General features: G+C 36.4%; 1 protein-coding gene across 1 annotated transcript in view; it reads right to left on the bottom strand.

The window, feature by feature from the left end:
• Positions 1 to 26,112, bottom strand: part of HDAC8 (histone deacetylase 8) — a 230,843-nt gene that overhangs the window by 129,990 nt on the left and 74,741 nt on the right. The window contains exons 8-9 of the mRNA XM_068962289.1: positions 22,120 to 22,292; positions 19,574 to 19,668 (exon numbers count right to left, since the gene is read on the bottom strand). Of these exons, the coding sequence (XP_068818390.1) occupies positions 19,574 to 19,668; positions 22,120 to 22,292 (268 nt within the window). The remainder of the gene's footprint in view (positions 1 to 19,573; positions 19,669 to 22,119; positions 22,293 to 26,112) is intronic.

Below are 26,112 nucleotides of genomic sequence, written 5' to 3'. Positions count from 1 at the left end.
GACTTCCCTTTCACTTTTCACTTTCATGCATTGGAGAAGGAAATGGCAACCCACTCCAGTATTCTTGCCTGGAGAATCCCAGGGATGGGGGAGCCTGGTGGGCTGCTGTCTATGGGGTCGCACAGAGTCAGACACGACTGAAGCGACTTAGCAGCAGCCAAGTTATTTGGTGAGTCTTATTTTCTCATAGGGGGATAATGCTTACCTCCCAGGTTGCTAAGAGATATAAATGAGATTATTATGTAAAGGATATGGCATATGGATATTCTTACATGCGATATAATTGGTGCTTAATAAATGTTAAGTTCTTTTCTCAAACAGTTCCTAGATTCTATCTCTATGAAGCTTTTTTTCTATAGAAGGATAGTTTGCTGAATGCCTGTACTAACACCTTATCTAAATATAAAACTCAAATATAAAGTTTCTAGTATTTGGCTTTGTTCATACTCACATTTGTTCACATAAAATGATAATATTTCATTTATATATGCTTAAAAAATTTTGTTCCATGAGCTCTGTGTCATCAAGAGCTGTTAGGCTAAATCCACATAGCATCCAGTACACCAGCATCATGTTCAGGATTTTTAATTTATTAAGCACTTACTGGATACAAAATTCTCAGCACTGAGGGATTAAGAAGAAACATGTTCCTGGTTGTGAGGGGTTTTAGTAATATTTCTGACATTAGCCATGATATATAAAGTTTAATTTATATTATTTATATATTAGTAATATATTTATATATTTTATTTATTTATGCCAGCCATTGTTCTCAGCATTTTATCTACCTCAACACACTTAATAGTCACGACGATTCCCATTTTATAGGTGAGGAAACTAAGGTCCAGACTGGTTAAATAATTTGCTCAACTTGTCTAGAATACATTATTACTATGATATATGATATGGCTGTCTGAGGAGGCCTTACAAATAGCTGTGAAAAGAAGAGAAGTGAAAAGCAAAGGAGAAAAGGAAAGATATACCCATTTGAATGCAGAGTTCCAAAGAATAGCAAGGAGAGGTAAGAAAGCCTTCTTTAGTGATCAATGCAAAGAAACAGAGGAAAACAATACAATGGGAAAGACTAGAGATCTCTTTAAGAAAATTAGAGATACCAAGGGAACATTTCATGCAAAGATGCGCTCGATAAAGGACAGAAATGGTATGAACCTAACAGAAGCAAAGATATTAAGAAGAGGTCGCAAGAATACACAGAAGAACTGTAAAAAAAATATCTTCATGACCCAGATAATTACGATGGTGTGATCACTCACCTAGAGCCAGACATCCTGGAATGTGAAGTCAAGTGGGCCTTAGAAAGCATCACTATGAACAAAGCTAGTGGAGGTGATGGCATTCCAGTGGAGCTATTTCAAATCCTGAAAGATGATGCTGTGAAAGTGCTGCACTCAATATGTCAGCAAATTTGAAAAACTTAGTGGCCACAGGACTGGAAAAGGTCAGTTTTCATTCCAATCCCAAAGAAAGGCAATGCCAAAGAATGCTCAAACTACCACACAATTGCACTCATCTCACATTCTAGTAAAGTAATGCTCAAAATTCTCCAAGCCAGACTTCAGCAATACATGAACTGTGAACTTCCAGATGTTCAAGCTGGATTTAGAAAAGGCAGAGGAACCAGAGATCAAATTGCCAACATCCACTGGATCATGGAAAAAGCAAGAGAGTTCCAGAAAAACATCTATTTCTGCTTTATTGACTATGCCAAAGCCTTTGACTGTGTGGATCACAGCAAACTGGAAAATTCTTCAAGAGATGGGAATACCAGACCACCTAACATGCCTCATCTGTATGCAGGTCAGGAAGCAACAGTTAGAACTGGACATGGAACAACATACTGGCTCCAAATAGGGAAAGGAGTACGTCAAGGCTGTATATTGTCACCCTGCTTATTTAACTTCTATGCAGAGTACATCATGAGAAATGCTGGGCTGGAGGAAGCACAAGCTGGAATCATGATTGCCAGGAGAAATATCAATAACCTCAGATATGCAGATGACACCACTCTTATGGCAGAGAGTGAAGAAGAACTAAAGAGCCTCTTGAAAGTGAAAGAGGAGAGTTAAAAAGTTGGCTTAAAGCTCAACATTCAGAAAACGAAGATCATGGCATCCGGTCCCATCACTTCATGGGAAATAGATGGGGTAACAGTGGAAACAGTGGATGACTTTATTTTGGGGGGCTCCCAAATCACTGCAGATGGTGACTGCAGCCACGAAATTAAAAGATGCTTACTCCTTGGAAGGAAAGTTATGACTGATCCAGACAGCATATTAAAAAGCAGAGACATTACTTTGTCAACAAAGGTCCATCTAGTCAAGGCTATTGTTTTTCCAGTAGTCATGTATGGATGTGAGAGTTGGACTATAAAGAAAGCTGAGCACAGAAGAATTGATGCTTTTGAACTGTGGTGTTGGAGAAGACTCTTGAGAGTCCGTTGGATTGCAAGGAGATCCAACCAGTCCATCCTAAAGGAGATCGGTCCTGGGTGTTCATTGGAAGGACTGATGTTGAAGCTGAAACTTGAATACTTGGGCCACCTGATGCGAAGAGCTGACTCATTTGAAAAAACCCTGATGCTGGAAAAGATTGAGGGCAGGAGAAGAAGGGGACAACAGAGGATGAGATGGTTGGATGGCATCACAGACTCAATGGATATGAGTTTGGGTACAATCTGGGCATTGGTGATGGACAGGGATGCCTGGCATGCTGCAGTTCATGGGGTTGCAAAGAGTCGGTCACAACTGAGCAACTGAACTGAACTGATGATCACTTCCTGGAGCTGGTCAATGAAAGCAGGTCTGTCTGATAAATATGTTTATTTAATTTTTATGTTTTCAATAATTTAGTTACATTTTTAAAGAAATCATACATACATGGTAAAAACTTCAAAAGAAACCAAAAGGTATACAATGAAAGGTAAGTGTGACTTCTGTATTCTGATAATATCAGAGTAACCATTATGATAAGTTTAAGGTATTAGAGAACATCCTAAACCAGGCAAAAACTAGAGGGAATTCAACTCTTGAAAGAAGGGAACTACGCTGGGTAAGACTCATTAGTTTTATATTTTGTGTGGTATATGGTAAAGCTCAAGAAGAAAGCTATAAGCATCTTAGCCTGAAAAATCAGAGTACAGAATTTTCAGTCTCATGATAAAAGACCCAAAATCTCCAGGTTCAAATAAAAAGTCACTCATCATACCAAGATCAGGAAAGTCTCAATTTGAGTGAGAAAAGACAATCAACAGATGTTAACACCAAGATGACACATATATTAGAATTACCTGATAAGTATTTTAAGGCAGCCATCACAACAGTGTTTCCAAAGCAATTACAAGCATTCAGAAGCATGCTAGAAACAAAGTGGTGGTGGGGGGAGGTGGGTTGGGGGAAACAAAGTATCAACAAGGAAACAGAAAACATAAAAAATGGACATTTTGGAACTGCAAAGTACAATAACCAAAACAAAAACCTTACTGGATAGGCAATAACCAAAACAGAAACCTTACTGGATAGGCTTATTAGAAAAATGGAGATGACAGAGAAAAGAATTAGTGAATTTGAAAGTAGAAGAATAGAAATTACCCAGTCTGAACAATAGAGAATAGGATGAAAAATAATCAACAGAGACATAGGGTCCTGTTGGACAAGACAGATCAAATATTTGTGTCATCAGAGTCCCAGTAGGTGACGATAAGGAAGATGGCATTTTGAAAATAATCAAAGAAATAATTGCTGAAACATCATCAAGTTAGGTGAAAGATATAATCCTATAGATTCAAGATGCTGAATGAACTAAACAGGATAAACCCAAAGAAGTTAACTCTAAGTCATATCATAATCAAATATCTGAAACATAAAAACAAAAGACCAAAACCAAAATCTTGAAAGCAGATAGAGAGAAATGATGTATCATTTTACATTTTTACCATTATGGAAACAATGATTTGCATGACAGCGAATTTCTCATCAGAAACCATGGAGGCCAGAAGAAAAAGGCACATTTTTTAGGTGCCAAAAGAGAAGAACTGCCAAGTCAGAATTCTATGCCAGTGAAAATATCCATCAGGAGTAAAAGACAAACCAAGACACTCTCAGAGGAAGAAAAACAGTAAGAATTTGTCTTCATCTGACCTTCTCTAAGAGAATGGCCAAAGGAAGTTTTCCAAACAGAAAGGAAATGATAAAGAAGTCTTGAAAGAAAAGTGAAAGTGAAAGTCACTCAGTTGTGTCTGACTCTTTGTGACCCCATGGACTATACAGTCCAGGGAATTCTCCAGGCCAGAATACTGGAATGGGTAGCCTTTCCCTTCTCCAGGGAATCTTCCCAACCCAGGGATCAAACCCAGGTCTCCTGCATTGCAGGTGGATTCTTTACTAGCTAAGCCACAAGGGAAGCCCAAGAATACTGGAGTGGGTAGCCTATCCCTCCTCTAGGCGATCTTCCCAACCCAGGAATTGAAACGGGGTGTCCTGCTTTGCAGGCAGATTCTTTACCAATTGAGCTATCAGGGAGGTCCTGAAAAAAGAAATTTTAGATTCTTCTCCTTTTGAGTTTCAAAAATTTGTTTGATGGTTGAAACAAAAACTATAACATTGATGTATTTCTCAATGTATACAGAGGGAAAGTTTAAGATATATTAAAGAGGAAAGTAAAGGAACATAAAGGCAGGTAAGGCTTCTATAACTCAATCGAAGTAGCAAAATGTTGATACCAAGGACTTTGATGTTACATATATAAAATGTAATACCTAAAGAAATCACTAAAAAATCTATATGAAATACTCAAAAACACTATAGATAAATAAAAGTGACATTCCTAAAATATTTTCAAGAAATCCACAGGGAGGTAAGAGGAAAAAACAGAGAACAAATAGAAAACAAACTGGCAGACTTAAGACTTGACATACCAATAACTACATTAAAGGCAAATGGTCTAAACACACCAATTAAAATACTGAGATTGGTAAAATGGGTTAAAAATATGACCTAATAATAGTCTGTCTGTAAAATAATCACTTTAAATATAATGATAAAGAGAAGTTGAAGTAAAAATGATAGAAAATATATATACTGTGTAAACAGTAGTAGAAAGAAAGCATGAGTGTCAGTTTCTTAAAGGAGCAAAGCTATACACACCATATGATCCAGCAATTGTATTTGTGAGTATTGATCTCAGAGATATGAAAAATTATATTCAAACAAAAACTATACATGAATGCTTAATTTTAATAGTCATAAATTGGAAACAACACAAATGTTCCTCAAGGGATAAATGGTTAAACTATGGTACATCTATACCATGGAATACTATTCAGTAATAAAAGGGAATGAATTATTTACTAATGAAACAACTTAGACAGATCTCAAGAGATTATGAGTGAAAAAGCCAATCTCAAGAGGTCACATGTTACATAATTCTATTTATATCACATTCTTTAAATGAAAAAAAAAATATGGATGTGAAGAACAGATTAGTTTCTTCCAGGGATTATAAAGGGGTGGGGGAAGAGAAGAAGGCAGCAGTGGTTATAATAGAGTAGCACAAGGTGGGGGGGGGGTCATTCTAGTGATGGAACAGTTTTGTATCTTGACCGTGGTAGTGGTTGTATCAATCTATACGTATGATAAAATTGCATAGGACTAAATACACACATACACACACATGAGTGGTCAAACCTGAATAAGGTCTCTGGATTACACCAATGTCAATTTCCTGGTTTTGATATTTTACCACAGATATATAAGATGTTACTATTGGGAGAAACTGAGTGAATGGTACATGGGACCTTGCTGTACTATGTTCACAATCGTCTCTGGATCTAAAACCATTTCAAAATTAAGAAGCTTAAAAAAATCATTGGATGAGATGGCATAAAACATTCATTGAATGGGATTAATGGCAGACTGAATACTAAAGAAGAAAATTAGCAAGCCTGAAGACAGATCAATGGAAATCAAGCAAACTGAAACATAGAGAACAAGTTTTAGAAGAAAAATGAGAGTTTAAATGACTTGTAGGATATTATCAATTAATCCAACACATGTGTGATGTGTGTCCCAGAAAGACAGAAAAGCAAGAACAGGGCAGGAAAAGTGAAGAAGTATCAGCTCATAATTTTCCAAATTATATCCCAAGCTGCAACTCACATATCCAGGACCTCAGGGAATCCCAAACAGGATAAATACAAACAAAAGTACACACTAAGGCACATGGCCAAAGTTCTGACAATCAAAGATAAACTTATAAAGGCAGCCAACGAAATAAGACATTATATACAGGGAAACATATTATACACACAGAAACAATGGAGGGCAGAAGAAAATGAAAACTGTCAATGCAGAATTTTGTATCTAGCAAAAATATCCTTCAAAAATAAAGGCAGAAAAAAAATGAGAGCAGATAAGTAAAGGGCTTCTGCTTCTGGCTCTGAGGGGAAAGAGATGTGGAATTATTTTCTCTTCAGAAATAACTGGAAAATTGACAAAATATATGAAACATTCATTTTTAGACATTGGTCAAGAGACAACAATAGAAAGTGATCTGAGAGAAAAGGGATGCAAATGAGGTGAGCCCTACCATCACCCTAGCTTTCTGTCTGGAGGTAATCTCTAGACTATGTGGGATCTAAATAGGGCTGAGTGATCTCCAAGTAGAGAAGACAGAGACTAGAGTTCTGAAAAGCCAGGGCAATTAAAAATTGTGGGAACAGAAATAAGCTACCCCCAAAAAAGAGTAATAGAAATATGCATAGAAGTCCCCTTGAGTCTTTTGATGAATACCAATCTGAAGATTTATAGGGTAAAACTTCACAAAGATGGTCTAGAAACTCTTTTAGGGAAACAACTACTGAAAACTTGTAAGATGAACACTTCCTAGAGCTCACACAGGGCCAAAGTGGAGAGACCTCAGTGAATACATGGGGTATAAGCAGGAACTTCAGAGGAGCAGCGCCTTCAAAATGGGCTAAGTTAGCCCTAGAGCAATGGCTATGCAAAATTTACTTTAAATATGCTTAAAAACGAACCTTGAAAGGATCAAATATATCCACAATAACTTGTCTATCAGAAAAAAGTACAATCCTCTCTAAATCAATAAAAAAATCTAGCACTCAACAATACAAAATTCATGATGTTGGATATCCAACTAAAAATTACTAGGATACATGTATATACAGCTGAGTCCCTTTGCTGTCCACCTGAAACTGTCACAACATTGTTAATCTGCTATACTCCAATATAAAATAAAAAGCTAAAAAAATTACCAAACATGCAAGGAAGCAGGAAAATGTGATCTACAACCCAGAGAAAATCAATCAACAGAAACTGCCTCAGAAATGACAGAAAATGGAATTTACTAGACAGGGACCTTAAAATAGCCATTAATATGCTCCATACGTTCAAGGATGCTAAGAAAGAAAAGAAAGTATGAACACAATGGGAGAAACAGCAAACTTTTTCTTGGTTGTCTTTTTAAAAAGATTCAATTTCTTTGGAAAGTGTTTTTAGAAATAAAAATTATAGAGATGAAAGGTATAATATCTGAAAGGAAAATTTCACTAGGTGGGATTAACAGCACTTACACGTGGCAGAAAAGATCAATGAGCTTGAAGGCAAAGCGATAGAAATTAACCAAAAAGAATAGTAAAGAGAAAAAAAGACTGAAAAAAATAAAAAGGGTTGCAGTGAATTATGGGATAATAAAACTGGCCTAATAGGTTTAAATGGAGTCCCTGGAGTAGATGAGAAAAAAAAAGGGACAGAAAGTAATGGCTTAAATATTTCTAAATTTGATGAAAACTATAAACCCTCAGATCCTAGAAGCTCAATGAATACCAAAATAGGATAAACACAAAGAAAACCACACCAGGAGAAATTAATCAAGCTGCTGAAAACTAGTCACAAAGACAAAAGTTAAAAGGAGCCAGAGGGGGAAAAAGGCATATATTATACAAAGGAATAAAGCTAAGAATGACGGCTGACTTCTCATGAGGAAACGTGCCAGCAAGAAAACAAGTGAGTGAAGGAAAAAACGAAGGAAACGTTTTCAAGGAAAAAAATTATCAACTTAGAACTCTATACACAGTGAAGATATCCTTCAAAAATTAAAACAAAGATTTCAAACAAAAGCTAAAATAATTTGTTGCTAGAAAACTATACCGTGAGAAAACTTAAGTTGCTTTAGTTAAGTTCTTAAGTTCTTTAGAACAATGTACTTTTACTAGATGGAAACCTGGATCTATACGAAGGATTGAAAAATGTGGGAAATGGTTAATCTAGAAGATGTTTTTAAAAATCAACTTTAAATGTCTTTAAATGATAATTTATGGTAGTGTTGAAAGCCATAGGTCCAGTGTGGCTGTATATGTGCTGTCTGCAAAGGAATGTCACTGAAGACTATGGAGCAGTGAGGAAGGCTGTCAGCCTGGTGGCAAAGTGGAACAACACAGTCCAGTCAAATGTGGTATAGCCCAGCTGTGGGTATAGGAGGTGTGGTCCAGAACTGCTAATTGGTGTTTTCTAGACTAAGCATTGCACCTCTTGGTTGGTATGAATAGCTACCTAGTCTCCCTACATCTCCTGCTAGGGCCCATACAACCAGTGCCCCTATTATGAGACCTCTTGCCCGGTTAGGCTCTGGGTCTTTTCCTCCATTCTTCATTTAAGCTTCTCAGTTTTCCCCTCTGAAGTACTGGCACCATGACCAGTACTTGGACTCCTTAACCATAAGAGGGACATGGAAAAAGTATCCTCAGTCATACCTGCTATAATCTGTAACTATTCTATTTGTTAAGTCATTATTTGTTGAAATGTTTATTTATTTGGCTGTGCCAGGTCTTTGTTTCAGCATGCAACATGTGAACTCTTAGTTGTGGCACGTGGGATCTAGTTCCCTGACCAGGGATCAAACCCAGGCCCCATGCACTGGAAGTGTGGACTCTTAGCCACTGCATCACCAGGTAAACCCCTTAGTAAATCACTATTTTGAAATCCCAGAATTTTACTTCCATCTAGATAGAACATAACAAAAATATGGATTGCCGGCATAACAAAGGGAGATTAAAAGACTTGCTTTCTCAAATTCAAGCTATAACATCTATGTTTAAAAATGCTGAAAAAGATGAAACTGCAGTATTGGTAAAAGCTCTGACTCGTGGAAGGAAAACATTTACTTCAAAACACATGGGATGAAATTGTAAGCAATAAATGAAAACATGATTACAATTATCTTTATATATGTCATTAATTTACTTTGTAGTGTCTTATCCACAGAACATTTTCATATAGTTTCAAAATAATTCACTATTTAAGTTGTGGCATCATTTTCAGACCATACATAGCTAAAGGGAAAGAAATTGAGTATTTTAAGTGTACTTAAAGTGTAGAAATGGTGTACCACAAGTGTAGAAATGATGAGTTTATTAAAAACCAAAAATTGTTTGTTAGAACTTTTCAAACTAGAAATGAAAAAGTCACTGGAGCATGTTATGCATAAATCATTTCACTGCATGGGCTGGAGAAATGCACATGATAGCTGAGAGACCAGTGAAACTTTAGACAGCTGACATTCCTCAGTGCCCACTGGATGAAAAGTTAGTAAAATAACTCATAGCACTGCCTCTTTTTAAATGGCAGAGTAACTTGCTTATTTAAACATTTAGCTCTAAATATGGAGACTTAGTCATTTTTTCCTTTATTTTTTATTGGGTTGTTTATTTTCTTAATACTGCATTTGAGAGTCATTTATGTATTATGGATATAAGTCTTTTTTGTTAGGTATGTTACCTGTATTTTATCCCGGTCTGTGGTTTGTTCTTTCATTCTCTGAACATTAATTTCCATTTGTTCATTGCTAGTATATAGACATATAGTTGATTTTTATATGTTGATCTTGTACCCTTCAACTGTGCTAAATCCATCTTTTGATGTAATGTTTTCTTCTTTGTATTGTCTTCTTACATGACACTTCCCCCATAGGTGACATACTTACAATATTGAATCTACACTATTTACATAGTATGTCTCAATTTATTTAGATCTTATATGATTTCTTTCATTAGTTTTCAGTGAAAGACTTATTATCTTATTTTCAGACTGTAAAACAGACAAGACTATAAATGTGGCTGGATTTGCTATTTTGCTTGTAGTCATATAGTATCAGCACTAATCTTCGAAGAAGACCTTTTTTATGTGGATGGTTAGCAACAATCACAAGTGGTGCTAAAATATTAAGAGTGCCGAATAACTTGTTAGGGTTAGAGTTATATATATTTGTATATTATATGGTTCATCGCAGAGCAACTATATTTGCATAAATATGCAAAAGTAATGGTGGGTAAAACTGCCGAAACCATGGTATATAAATTAAGGCAGTAGTACCAAAGTATACCAGCAGTTATTATATTCTTTATTGCTATATACACACAGCAATACAGACATAGATCATAGAAAACAGACATGGATCATAGAAAAAAACAAGGGAATTCCAAAAAAAAAAAAATCTGCTTCATTGACTATGCTAAAGCCTTTGACTGTGTGGATTACAACAAATTGTGGAATATTCTTAAAGAGATGGGAATACCAGACCACCTGACCTGCCTCCTGAGAAACCTGTATGCAGGACAATAAGCAACAGTTATAGCTGGACATGGAAAAATGGACTGGTTCCAAATTGGGAAAGGAGTATATCAAGGGTATATTTTGTTACCCTGCTTATTTAACTTACACGCTAAGTACATCATATGAAATGCTGGGGTGGATGAATCACAAGCTGGAATCAAGATTGCTGGCAGAAATATCAACAACCTCAGATATGCAGATGACACCACTTTAATGGCAGAAAGCAAAGAGGAACTAGAGCCTCTTGATGAAGGTTAAAGAGGAGTGGAAAAGTTGGCTTAAAGTTCAACATTCAAAAAACAAAGATCATGGCATTCAGTCCTATCACTTCATGTCAAATAGATGGGGAAAAAGTGGAAACGGTATCAGATTTCATCTTCTTGGGCTCCAAAATCACTGTGAACAGAGACTGCAGTCATGAAATTAAAAGATGCTTGTTCCTTGGAAGAAAAGCTATGACAAATCTAGACTGTATAGAAAGCAGAGACATCACTCTGCTGACAAAGGTCCATCTAGTCAAAGCTATGGTTTTTCCGGTAATCATGTACAGATATGAGAGTTGGACCATAAAAAAGGCTGAGCACTGAAAAATTGATGCTTTCAAAATGTGGTGCTGGAGAAGACTCTTGAGAGTCCCTTGGAAGGAGACTTGCAAGGAGATCAAACCAGTCCATCCTAAAGGAAATCTGTCCTGAATATTCATTGGAAAGACTGATGCTGAAGCTAAAGCTCCAATACTTTGGCCACCTGATTCAAAGAGCTGACTCACTGGAAAAGACCCTGATGCTAGGATAGATTAGGGCAAGAGGAGAAGGGGGCGAAAAAGGATGATATGGTTGGATGGCATCCCTGACTCAATGGACATAAGTTTGAGCAAACTCAGGGAGATAGTGAAGGACAGGTAAGCCTGATGTGCTGCAGTTCACAGGGTCGCAAACAGTCAGACATGATTTAGCAACTGAACAACAACACACAGCAAAGAGAAAAAAATCCAGTTTCACTTAAGAATGGCCTTGGTGATCTTGGATTTAACATTCTATGCGACAAACTAGGAGGTAAGGAAAAAGTGTTTCTGTTATAAACTATACTATATTGGTTGTCTTGAGGAAAAGTGCATCTGTGATTAAACTGTGACTTAACTAGCCACTTTTCGTGGAATACCATTTTTGTGTGAAAGAATAACTAATGGAGAAACCATGATTAAATACTTGGATGTGAAAAAGTGTGTTTGGCAGATGTGCTGTGCTTAGTAGCTCAGTCGTGTCTGATTCTTTGTGACCCCATGGACTGTAGCCTGTCAGGATCCTCTGTCCATGGGGATTCTCCAGGCAAGAATACTGGAGTGGGTTGCCACGCCCTCCTCCAGGGGATCTTCCTAACCCAGGGATCGAACCCAGGTCTCCCACAGGTTTGGCAGATACTTTCTCAAAAATGAAGTGAGCCTACCACTTTAGGTAAAATATTAGAAATGACACTATTTGTTGCCAAGGACAATACATATGTTTTTAAAGGAAATTCAGAATTCTGAACATCTTCATTCTGCCACTATAAGATTGACAGTTTCCTAAAACTTAAACTTTGTTCCACTGAGATTAGCATTCATATTAGTTAATGTGATTTCTGATACTGCACAAAATTTTTCAATCTTTGTAATATTTGTATAACTTACTGAACTGATATTTTCCAAATAATCAATATGAATAAGATTGGTCAAATATTTCTTCAAAGTAGAAGATGATCAATGAATTTTAATGTAACAATACATCAGAAGTTCATTGATAGGTTTTCAGATTCCATACAGCATTCCTTTAAGAAACTGCCATTTGTAGAGTTTTTGTTTAGTTTCAAAGAAGACTATCCATAATGACCTGTAAAGGTTATTAAAATACTCCTCCCTTTCCCACCTACAGATCTATGTGATGCTAGATTTTTCTCCATATACTTGAACAAAAATAATGTCAAAACACATTGAATTTAGAAGCAGGTATGAGAAGTCAGCTGTCATCTGTTATATGTTATAGAGATGTGCAAAAATGTATAGCATTGCTATTCTTCTCATGAAGTTTCTTCTTTTGGAAAATACAGTTTTTCAAAACTCACAACATGTTATTTGTGCTAATATGTACAGGAATTATTATTTTTATTTTAAATGAATAAATAGTTTAAAATTTAAAATATATAGTTGACAGTTTAAGGAATATAAAGCAATGTATCATGGTATTTATAACATATGCAAAAGTAAAATATATGACTACAATAGCACATGGAAGGAAAAGGGAAAAATGGAAGAATACTGTCACAGGACGGTAGACTATGATAAGTTGAAAATGCGTACTGTAAACCCCAGAGCAACCACAAAAAATTAAAACAAAGAGTTATAGCTAATAAGCAAATAAAGAAGGTAAACGGAATCCTAAAAAATACATTTAATTCAAAAGAAGGCAAAATAGAAAACAAGAAATAAAGAACAGAGGGGACTAAAAGAAAACAAATAGAAAGATAGATTTAAACCTGAACATGTAAATAATTAACTTAAAGATAAGTTGTCTAGGTACTCCAACTAAAAGGCAGAGATTGTCAAGCTGGACAAGAAAATCATGACCCAACTATATGCTGTCTATAAGAAATCCATTGTGAATATAAAGACATAAATAGCTCAAAAGCAGGACAGAAAAAGATATACCATACCGATAATCATAATGAAGCATGACAATATTAAAATCAGACAATGTAGACAAGGAATATTACCAGAAATAAAGAGGGTTATTTCATAATAGTAAAGGGGTCAATTTGTTAAGATATAACAACCCTAACTGTATATACATTTAATAACAAAGCTTCAAAAATAGATAAAGCCAAAAGAGACACAACTAAAAAGAAAAACAGCAAAATCCAAAAACATGGTTGAGATTTCAACTCTCTCAGTAATTGATAGAACATGCAGACAAAAAATCAGTAAGGATATAGAAAACAATACTCTCAACCAATCTGACCTAACTGATAATGATAGAAAATGCTATCCAGCAACATCAAAATACACATTCATCACAAACTGCATGACACATTCACCAATATAGATCATATGCTGGACTGTAAAACAAACTGCAATAAATATAAAAGAACTACAATTATGTAAAGTATGTTCTTTAAGCAGAACAACATTAAAGTTAATATAAATATAATAATATCTGGAAAGTCATCAAAGATTGGAAATTAATTTTTAAAAATAGACACATCAATAACCCATCAGTCAAAGAAGAAAATCAGAAACTATTTTGAACCAAATGAAGAGATTATATCAAAATTTGTGGGATGCAGCTAAAACAGTGCTTAGATGTAAACTTGCAGCATAAAATACTTATATTAAGAAAGAAGAAAGGCTTGAAATCAATGAACTAAGCTTCTACTGTAAGAAACTAGAACAAGAACTAAAAAGCAATACAAATAAGTATTAATAGAAAGGACATAACAAAGATATGAGCAGAACTAATGAAATATTAAAGAGAAAAATAAAGTCAATTAAATTAAAAGCTTCTTCTTTTAAGAAAATACACCAGTAAATCTATTAAACCGCTAGCTAAAATGATCAAGAAAAATGGGGAAAAAATTAGCAATGCTAAAAATGAAAGAAGGGACATTACTATAGCTCTTATAGATTTAAAAGAACAATAAAGGACAATCATGAGTAAATAAGCAAATTCCTTGAAGATCAATTATCAAAAGAAGAAGAAATAGAAAATCTGACTAGCCATACAACTATTAAAGAAATAGAATTCATAGTTAAAAACTTTCCCACAAATAAAACTCTAGGTTCAAATGTTTTCACTGATAAATTCTATCAAACTTTTAAGTAAGACATAGTATCAATTTTACATAAACACAGAAAACAGAGGACTTGGGGATACCTCTCATGTCATTTAATAAGATCAGCATGGCCCTGATATCAAAAACAAAGACATTACAACAAAAAAACAGATCAACATTCCTTGTCAACACAGACCAAAAATCCTTGACAAAACTTCAACAAACTGAATTCAGCAATATATAAAAAGGATAATATACTATGACAAAGTAGGGTTTATCCAAGGAATGCTAGGTTAGTTTAACATTAGAAAAAGCAACAATTAATGCAATTTACTGTGTTAACAGAATAAGAGGACACCATATGACCATTTCAATATATGAAGAAAAAGCACCTGACAAAAACCAACACTCATTTGTGAGAAAAATTCTCAGTTAATTAGGAATAGAAGGGAACTTTTTCAATCTAATAGAAGACATTAAAAAAGAAAACCCCTACCACTAACTTCACACTTCATAGTGAAAGATTAAGTGCTTTCCCCAAATAATCGGGAACAGACAAAGATGTTCATTCTCACCATTCTATTCAACATTTCATTGGAGGTCCCCACCAGTGTAATAGAGCAAGATAAAGAAAAAAAAAAAGGCATGAAGATTGTAAAGGAATAAGTAAAAGTCTCTTTAGTCACAGATGACATGTTTGTATACATGGAACATGCAAAGCAATCTACAAAAAATACTAGAGCTAATGTTTCAGAAATGTTACATTATTCAAGATAAATATAAAAAATCAATTGTATTTGTATTTCTATATTCTAGCAACAAACAATAGGAAATTGAAATAAAAATATCATTTATAACAACATCAAAGTCACAAAATACTTAGGAATAAATTTAACAAAATTTGTGTAAGATCTGTTCTCTGAAAAGTATGAATTAAAATTTGAAATTAAAGACTTAGGTAAGTGGAAATAGCAAATCCATGGATTGAAAGAGTAAATATTGTTAAGATATTATGTCTCCTCAAATCAATCTGTGGATTCACTGCAACCTATAGATTGCAATGCAAGACTATTTTATATTAGTAATACATACTTTTATACAAATCAACTTAATTCTTTTCAGTGATTGTATGTATTCCTTGAATTACGCCTCATAACTTAACTAACCAGTCCATCAAAATAAGTTTGTTTAAATAAGTATTTTTTGTTCACTAAATTTTGTTCATAAATCTACTTTATGATTCAAATATGTAAACATACCTGATATACATACATATATATATGAATATAACTGTCTATAATATAACTGTCTTAATCTGGCCTAGATCATAGGATCCAAACTGTATTATTGGCTTATACAACATTCTTATACATAATAGTCCATAAACCTTATTATATGTACTGGGTGATTTGCTAAATTAGCCATGAACTGGTCTTTTTATGGGATCCCATGTCATCTTTGGGCTTTCTCTATGGTAGAAATACTTGGGCCAGTCATATGGGCAGGGTCCATTCCTCTCATTTTTCCCAGCTGGGCCCAACTCTTCTTCCAGCTGAGACTGCCTCTTTATTCCATGCCTGGCTAGCCAACCTGGCACTGCAATTTTTGGGCTGGAACTAGTTCCTTGATCAGTGACTTTGGGCATGACTGGTTTGGTATCTCATGAGGGTTATGATCGAAATTTCACTGCTAATCACTTCTAATATGTACCTTCCCAAATCTCTTCATTGGTGATCTAGTGTTTTCCCACAGATACATCTATTTCCTACTAGGATATCTGGTACTTCTTGCAAAATGGGTAGTTGCTGCTGCTGCTGCTGCTAAGTCGCTGCAGTTGTGTATGACTCTGCAACCCCACAGACGGTAGCCCGTCCCTGGGATTCTCCAGGCAAGAATACTGGAGTGGGTTGATACTGGGGTTAAATAGTTACCAGAAAAAGGCTAGATTATGCTTCCAATTCTTCCATCTTAAAAATATGTTTTCCAGTATGGATGTTCAGACACTTATTATTCAAACACCCATTGATTCAATTGTTCATTCAATGAATACGAACTTGCTGGGTGTTAACACTCTTATGAGCACTGAAAGGGAATGCAGACAACCAAAACCACAGATGACCAAATGAAGGGTACAGACTTGAGTGTTATGGGAGTATCCTTGAACCTCTTAACAAGTTTGACTATTTTTTAGCTCTCTCCCTTTTGCAATCTATCTTCCATACTCTACCAAGTAAGTTTTCTAAAAACCGAGGCTCATCTGTTTTCACAGAAAAAAAAAAAAAAGTGTAAGCTCTTTGGTGCATCATTCAAGGCTCCTCACAATCTGGCTCCAACTTCCATTCAGGCCTTAATCATTCCCACTCTCTTATAAACCCTGTGTTCTACTACTATATCAAACTTCTCCCTGGTCCCATGAAGCACTAGGTCCTTTCCAATTTCTATTCCTTCTGCCCAGAATGCCTTTCCATCTTCTTCACCTGGCAAACTCCCAATCAACCTTCAATATTCAGTTAAAAGTCTTGGTGAAACATTTCCTCTATGCTCCTCATGTGTCCTGGGTGGAACACATTGTTCTGTTCTCTCTATTAGACGATGAGAGTTTTGAGGACCTTGAGTTTATCTTGTTAATCTCTATAGTCCTGAATCCAGATTTGAATAGGGCCTGGCAAGTAGTATGGGCCCAATGAATTTTTGGTAAACGGATGAATGAACAAATGAACGTGAAGGAAAAGCTCAAAGGGCCTTGGTATATTTAGGTAAGGGTTTTTTAAAGCATAGGACTTTAAGCTGGACTGAAGAAGACCGTACAGAGGTAGGAAAAGGGCATCTGGAGGAGGAGGATTATTATCCTAGGAGACAGGAGAACAAAAGCCTGAGACTGGGAGGGAAGACACCGAGGGTGTTAGCCAGCGACTGCAGCTGCCTGCTGCACTGTCCTGACCTTTTCGCTGATTAGATTTCTCAATTACATTTTCAGCTCATGGAAGGCAGGGTATTTTGTTTACTCCTTTGTATCCCCTTTATATTTGAAGCACATCTCCATAGCCATTGTTCCTACAGTCTTGTGGTTCTTATTTTGTCTAGTAATATAACTATTTGTGTATTTACATATCTCCCCAGTACTCACACTCCCCTTTATCTCAGGCTGTTTGAGATAGGGGATGAGGTCTTAGTGTCTTTGTCTCTTTCAAGACACCTAGCATAGTGCCTGGCACACAACGGGTGGTCAGTGAATGTTTTTTTGAGCCACCATTTGTTGATCTGATTATAGAGGACTGAAAGGATATTTGTGTGCAAGTGTGTATTGTGGCAGAAAACTTATATATGCCTTTAGACTGTGTGGGCTTTTTTTGGGCAATTTTCATTAAAATGTTATCTTATTGTACCTGGAAGACTGTCATTTCAATTTTCTTCTTTGTTCCCTCTTGGATGACTCACATCTCTTATACCAGAAGGATATGACAGAAGGGATTTGAAAGAGTTTGGACAAATTTATGAATGACAGTCATAAATGTCTGGATATAAGAAGTTGTTAGGAGCATATAAACAGGAAGGAGAAAACTTGCATTTCAAAAATGCCTATTTTGAGCCAAGAACTGTGTTAAGCACTTGACATACATTATATCTCATTTAATCTGGCAGACTATATCAGTATAAAGATAGGACATGTCTATCTAGAAGGCCAAATCCACTTTCAGCCAGGCATCTCCTAGGTACCAGAGGCAGTATTCATCTTCAGTAAAATTTTATCAACCTTTTAAGATAGGTGAATCTATAGATTTGCATTTTTTCGTGGGAACAGGACACTCATTCTCAATTCAGGCTTCCACAGCTTAAAACTTTTTTTTTTGACATAACTTGATCAGTTTTTGAAGTTTCAGTGCTTTAAATTACAATGCAATCGGAGATATTCCTACAGCAATAACAGAGATTACACTTGTTCACAAATGTAATTTGTTCACTTACCTTTATCCTTCATAAAGCTTCCAAATACAGAATAAAGGTAAGTCAAGTAACGAAAAGAGACTTCTATTAACCCTGACACCAGTAAATTGTCTCAAATTATAGTGTGCCTTTTTTTGGATTCTAGACACATTGAGTGGTTTTTCTGAGATACATATTATACCTCATCTACGGGTAGAAGAAAATTGGGGGAAAATTAGTTTAACGTGTTTCTAATTTAAAAAAAAATAATAGTAACTAAAAAAGCATAATGCTCCCAAGTATACAGCTTCTGCATTGAGCAGGAAGCAAAATGCTATAACCCAAGTACCATCTAGACTCCTTGGGCGATGCCTTGAGAAGGTGGGGTGGCAGCCATTGATTCATTTTTGTAAGTCAGAGTCTAAAGCCTGCAGCTACACATCCTGATCTGTGATAACAAGTTTCTCACCAGGTGATGGAGTGGGTGGGAAGTAAAGGGGTACACTTTCAGATAACGGGATCAGCACACTCATAGTTCTCAGAGAACTTTCTATCACATATACTTCTTTTGAGAAAACAAGAACAGACATCTGTGCTTGGAAAACATAAAGTCCATCTCATATAACTAAAGAAAATAGCAAAAGTTTAAATGACATGTTTCATATTTTGGATGGTTCTGCCCAAATTTTGTGTGCCGCTAATTGTCAAAAAATACCAGACCTGTCTTGGTAGTGGTTATGTGTGTTTTTTTTTTAATTTTACATCAGCCAAAGAAAAGTGAGCCATCAGGACTACCACCAAAGAACAGAGGTGTGACATACTGCCTATAGGACATTTTTAAGATAGAGGAGAACCCAGTTTCTATATTTAAAAAAAAATTACCTCTTCTGTTTTGAGACTAGGGGATGAAAATATACAAATATTCCAAAGATTTCTTTGTATGAACAGGTGACCCCTTCCCACAGTCTCTGTAATTAATTGAGAAATTAAAGTTGGTTGGCCTTTGAGATCTCTTATAAAAAAAGGCAGAAGGTCTTGGATATTTTGGAACAAGAGCCCACTATTCTGCCAAGACAGTGTGTTATTGTTATTGGAGTGTCTCTCAACAAAACAGTATTGAGTGGTGAGGACGTGATTTTGATTAGGTGGAATGACTCAGCTCTTCCCCTTAAAGAAGAGAAGACTGTCAGAGCCTTACTTACCTCATGATCTGGGATCTCAGAGGATAGTGTTTTCCCTAGGATGACCCCGGTCAAGTATGTCCAGCATCGAGCCGTGTTGGCAAGGTTATAGCCTCCTGTCTCCATCAAGAATTGTGAAGTTAGGAAAGAATAGTCACAAAACAGCAGGAGAGGAAAGGGGGGTAAGGAAGGAGAGAAAAATGTTTTAATAAAAGGGCTAAAAAGATAATTCTAACTTGCAAAATTATACCTATGCATCTTTAATGATATTTTTGAACCACTTAGTAGGCAGACTAAGCAAACCAATCAGACCATGCACAGTGTGGAACTGGGAAGTCCTAAGCCTACAAAGATCAAAAGACTCTCATCTCTGAATGAATGTGCTCCAGAGGACTCCAAGCTCCTCAATTCCACCAAGAAACCTGGATCTTTTGAGACGACCTACTCAAAGTAAAGGTTTCTGTGATGAATTTTGCAACAATTCTATAAAATGACTGCTAGATGTGATTTGTATATTAAACCTATTGGCAGGTACAGCCCTGGAATCCTCCAGGAAAGAGAAAAGGAAAATGCTGACGGAAATAGACTTCCTTCTTTTCATATCAGCATTCCTTTTCTCCACAAAACACAGGCATAGTGGCAGAGATCAAAGAGAATAAGATGAGGAAGGGAACTATTGATTGACGCTCTGACCCACCTCGTCAGGTCCTGTCACAGTCACCCAGCAGCCATATTATACTGGCTAATAATCAGCATAGTTTTGTGCTGAATAGATGTGTTCTGCCATGCAAGGGCTAGAACATTGGCCTTTAGCTAAATTCCAAGAGTGTAAGGATAAAATGGAACAATTTCCTAACCTCAGAGGATTCTGAGGGAAATAGAATCTGGTCTATTTTAGGTAGGGAGACCATATCATTTATCACCCACAATAGTACATTTTTAAGAGTAAAAAGGGACACTATTAATAATTATACTGGAATAACATGTATAAATGGAGACATATAGCCACCCTTTTCTTAAGCCTTTCTATTTCGTGTAAGGTCCAGGATGCTGGGGCTTCTGCAATGTATCTTTTTCGCTTCATTGGAGTCCACTGAAGTTTGAGGATGTGGCCCTCTCTGCCAATTGTCTATGTGTTATTGGGGGTTGAGAATTTAAGTGAAATAATACCGGTATTCCTTTAAACATTCCCAACATGGAAAATCTGAGTTTATTAGATCAGCTTTTTGGGTATGGTTATTTGATTTCAAAAGGAATCCCTAAAGGTTTTAGGTAGCAAGTTCTTTCTGGCATAGAATATAATTTGCAAGAATTCCCACTTATGCACTGGTATTTTCAGGAATACACATATTGCATAAGAATAGTTATATATTCTAAAGCCAAGACTTGGGGCTGAGAAAGCAAAGAGGCTTTGAAAGTTCTAAAGTAAAGGCTGTAGCCTCAAACAAAAGTTGAATTCACACAGATGTATGTTGCGGAAAGGGCTTTTTTTTCTTCCCCCTGGCCCTACCTATATCATAATCACTGTCTTTAGTGCTGTCAAGGGAAGTAATATGTCCACAGTACTTATCAATTTTATCTTTTCCCTGAGTTGAAGTTAATACATTTCTTGCCAGCTTTTCAGAAGAAGTTGCTTCTTGTAAGGACCTTTAATTTAAATCTCTCTAGGGTTTGAGGCTGCCAAAGGACCATGCTTGTGTATTGTGTTGAATTCTCACTTATTTTCATAAGGCCTCCCCACAATCTCCTTTAATTTGGTTTTTACAACAGGTTGACAAACAACAAACTATTAGCACTTCCGTAATACATACACTTTGAGCTCAATCTGCTTGACCATGTTATTTTAACACACTAATCTATTCATTTAACAAAATAAACATTGTGCCAGATAGAAGATTCTAAGCAAAGCACCATCAAAGGTAGTTCAGGTTGTGAAAGGTCCCTTTCACAAGTGTGTAAATGCTTCTATTGAATAGACCCAGCTTTCTGTTGGTTAAGTACTACAAAATATAAGTATACTTTGAAGGTAAGAATGCCCAAGAGATGCTTTAGATCTCTCAATTTTGCTTTATTGTAACAAATCCGTGCTTTTTTAGTGGGGAAGAAGTTGTTCTTGAATTCAGCTTAGATATTCAATTAATTCATGTGTTTATTACTTGTATGTGAGTAGGGTTAGAATTTTAGTGGTATGTTTCCAAAAGATAATGATTAGAACTGGGAATCAAAGGTGATCCTGAGAGAAGATGGATCAAAGTCCACTGGGCTCAACATCCTCTATTTTAAATAAGATTTGATGTCACCTTTAACCAAAGCACCTTTGCTTCAGGAACGGAAACTTAGACTTCAGAGTGCCAAGGAGTCAATGCACATGCCAGGCTGAGGAGCAATGTGTCAGGGTACTTCCTTATGCTGAACTGTGAAGGTGGCAGAATTCATTGGCTCAGGCTTGTGGACCACGGGCAGCCTGGTATTATTCAGTCTAAGAAAACCAAGTTTTCCTCTGTGTCAATGGACAAAACATGGCAGAAGGTCAACAAATTCTCTTGGTGACCTTCCTTCGTACTCACCTCCTCCCAAGATGAGCGTTGCCAGCTCCCACTGCAGGATGTACTTAAGACATTTGCCAATTCCCACTGGAGTCATGTTAAAGGAGCACATGGGATCCCCAGCTATTGTATCAGCTCCCAGCTGTAAGACCACTGCTTTGGGATTAAAGGCTATGTACACTTCCTTTAGTACACTGTGGAAAAGAAAAAGTAGATAAAATGTCAGAAAAAGATAGGTCTGTTTGGTCTGAGGTTGGTCGTGAGGGTAGTTGGAGGTATAGTTGAATCAGCAAATAGTGAAAAGAAAAAACCCAACTTGTCAACTCATCAAACTTTCCATCGAAAAGGGGTAAATCAGACTTCATGTAAATTATACCTCACTAAACCTGACATACTAAAAATTTCCCCCACCTCCATCCTCACCAAGGACCAAATTTGCTTTTCTATTTTAGAACTCAGATTTCCTTTAAATATCCATCTTAATTTAATTTCAACAGCCATAGGACATAGTGCACAGATTTACGCTATTTTCAATCTGTGAAAATAGGACAATATACTGAATGAATGATTATTTCTGATAATTTAAGATTTTAAAATACTTGGAGTTTATCACCACTTATCAATGAGGGCTGGTGAAGAGAATTAAACTCTTTTTGAAAGCATAGATGTTATCAGCTTACTTTTTATTAGGCTAAAGGACTTCTGGGTTATGAAATACAGTCCCCCCTCCAATTTGTATGTAACCAGGGTATTATAGGGAAGGAAACTGAACAACTGATCCAAAACTATAAATCTGAAAGCACTCCAAAGAACAAACTGTAGTGGGTAATAATGAACATAATTTTGGGTAGAATCATTCAATGCTATCAAATCAACCTAACAGCTTTTTTGGATTTTTTTGACAGAAGCCTTAGAGATGAAAAGGAAGTTATCACTGTGACAGATGACCTTAGTCAGGCTTCTAGCATTATCATTAATTGAATGTTGACAAAGTCCAGAATGCATTCCTAGGAGTTATAAGGTCCCTGTTCTCAAGGGGCTTACAATCTAGCTCCTAGACAAATGCCAGTCCTCGAGGGCTTGAGTAACTCTTACAGAGACATACAAACAAGTGCAAATTAACATACTTCAGAGTTGAGAAAATGCAGAGTCAAAAAGTGATAAAAATGTTGCAGTTAATGACCCCTTCATAATCAACATGTCAAATTATACCAGTGGAGTAAAAACAGAAAAATCCCAGATTCTTCTGAAACTGCAAAAAGAATGCAGGGATATGAAATGCTGTCCTCCAAAATTCATATGTAACCAGGGCATTGAAAACTAATGAAAACTGCTCAGCTACAGAGGCATTCTTTGACTCAAAAGACCAGTTTGTTTTGATTTCTCATCTACGTAGACAAATACTCAGTGATTGTGGAGATATAAGAATATTATAAAATTTATGACATATGATCCTTAATACAGAAATACTCAGGCCTATTCTCTCTTTCATGTGCTTATCTCCTGAGTGCAGAGGGAAGATAAGCCACCTGAATAGTTAGCCAACATTTGTTGAGCAGCTACACATACAGAGCACCCTATTAGCTGCTGCCAGGAGATACAGAGGGAGGCATGATTTCTGTTTTTAAAAGGGTTTATAGCTTGATGGGGAGGATGGGGAGGCAAGCAAGACTAATGCTTTTTTTCATTTTCATGCATTCCCTCATTTTGCACACATTTACTGAGTGCCCTCTATGTATCTAGTATGTAACTGTACCAGATGCTGCAGGAAAAGAAAAAGATGAATATGACACAGTTCTTATCTTCATGTAGCTCCGAACAGAGGGGCGACTTGGACTATGTTAATAAATAATTAAAACACAACGAAAAAAGAAGTATCAGAGATGGCACAGAGGAGGTAGAGTAACTCTTGTGAGGTCTCACAAGACGAGAAGATATACAATGAGCCACCTATCAAAATGGCTAAAATGAAAAACAGTGAAAATATCTATTGCTGGTGAAGATGTGGAGAAACTCGATCACACATACCTTTTGGGTGGGAATATAAAATGGTATAGCCACTCTGGAAAATACTCTGGCACTTCTTCTCAAAACTAAAAATGGATTTGTGGACTTCCCTGGTGGTGCAGTGGATAAGAATCTGCCTGCCAATGCAGGGTACATGGGTTTGATCTCTGATCCAGGAATGAGAAGATTTCATGTGCCACGGAGCAACTAAGTCTGCAAACTGCAACTATTGAGTCTGTGTGTCACAACTGCTGAAGCCCAAGTGCCCTAGAGCCTGCACGCTGCAACTACTGAGCCTGCATGCTGCAACTAGTCTCTGTATCTAGAGCCTGTGGTCTGCAAGAAGAGAACCCAATGAGAAGCCCATGCACCACAAAGAAAAGTAGCCTCTGCTCGCCGCAACTGAAGAAAGCCTGCATGCAGCAATGAAGTATAACAAAAGATTTACAAACAGAAAATGGCCTTGCCATAAAATCTAAAAATTGCACTCTTGGGCATTTATTCTAGAGAAATTAAGACTTATTTTCATATAAGAATTTGTACCTGAATGTTCATAGCAGCTTTATTTTTAGCTACCCAAACTGGAAACAACTCAAATGTACTTCAGCCAGTGAATGGTGAACAAACTGTGGCACACTCACAGCACTGGAATATTGTGAATCAACAAAAAGAAATTCTTGATACATACAAAAAACATGGATGGATCTCAAGGGAATGATGCTTGGTGAATGAGACCAATCTCAAAATCTGTATAGCACGATTCCACTTATATACCATTGGTGAAACAACAATTAGAGAGATGAAGAGATTAGTGGTTGCCAGGAGTTAGGGATGAATGTGGCTCTAAAAGGGTAGCATGAGAGCCTTGTGGTGATGGTACAGTTCTATACCGTGATTGTGCTAGTGGTTGTGGTTATGCAAAGCTACACGTGATACAATCCCAGAGAGCTACACACACACAAATACATGTATAACTGGTTAAGACTTAATATGCTGTATAGATTGTACCAATGTCAATGTCTTGACTTTGATGTTATACTATAATTGTGCAAGATGGCAACATTGGAGGAGGCAGGAGGAAGAGTGCATGGGGCTTGTCTATACATTTTGTTACAACTTCCTATGAATCTATGATTATCTTGAAATAAGTAAAAAAAAAAAAAGACTAGGAAATATTTACAGGCACATGGGGTGAAGGCAGGGGAAGGAAGCAGGGAGGGTTTGGGGATTATGGGTAAGGGACTAGGTTTAGAGGAAGAACTGCATGAAGGCTTGGAGCAGGGAGTGGTGGAAGTGAAGCTGTTGAGGTAAACATGATTTAGGGCACAAAGGGCCAGATAGACCACGCAGGCTAATGTTTGGATTTTTACTTAAAGGCTATGAAATTGTACCAATATTTTCTTAGATCAGTCTCCCAAGGCAATAGAAATAAAAGCAAAAATAAACAAATGGAACTGAGTCAAACTTAAAAGCTTTTGCATAGCAAAGGAAACCATAAGCAAAACGAAGACGACCTACAGAATGGGAGAAAATACTTGCAAGTTATGGACTGACAGGGGCTTAATTTTTAAAATACACAAATAGCTCATACAATTCAATAATAACAACAAAAAAATCAACCCAATCAAAAAATAGGCAGAAGACCCAAATACACATTTTTCCAAAGACATACAGATGGCTAATAGGCATGTAAAAAGATGCTCAGCATCACTAATTATAAGATAAATGCAAATCAAAACTACCTTATGCTGGTCAGAATGGCCATCATTAAAAAGTCTACAAATTTAAAATAGTCTACAAATAACAAATGCTGGAGAGGGTGTGGAGAAAAGGGAACTCTCCTACATTGTTGGTGGGAATGTAAACTGGTGCAGCCACTATGGAAAACAATATGAATAATCCTTAAAAAACTGAAAATAAGCTACCTTATAATCTAGCAATCCCACTTCTGGGCATATATCCAGAGAAAACTCTATTTCAAAAAAAAATGCACCCCAATGTTAACAG

The sequence above is a fragment of the Capricornis sumatraensis genome, chromosome X (assembly GCF_032405125.1).
Source record: "Capricornis sumatraensis isolate serow.1 chromosome X, serow.2, whole genome shotgun sequence".
Classification (NCBI taxonomy): Eukaryota; Metazoa; Chordata; class Mammalia; order Artiodactyla; family Bovidae; genus Capricornis; species Capricornis sumatraensis.
This window is presented reverse-complemented; position numbering and strand designations above follow the sequence as displayed.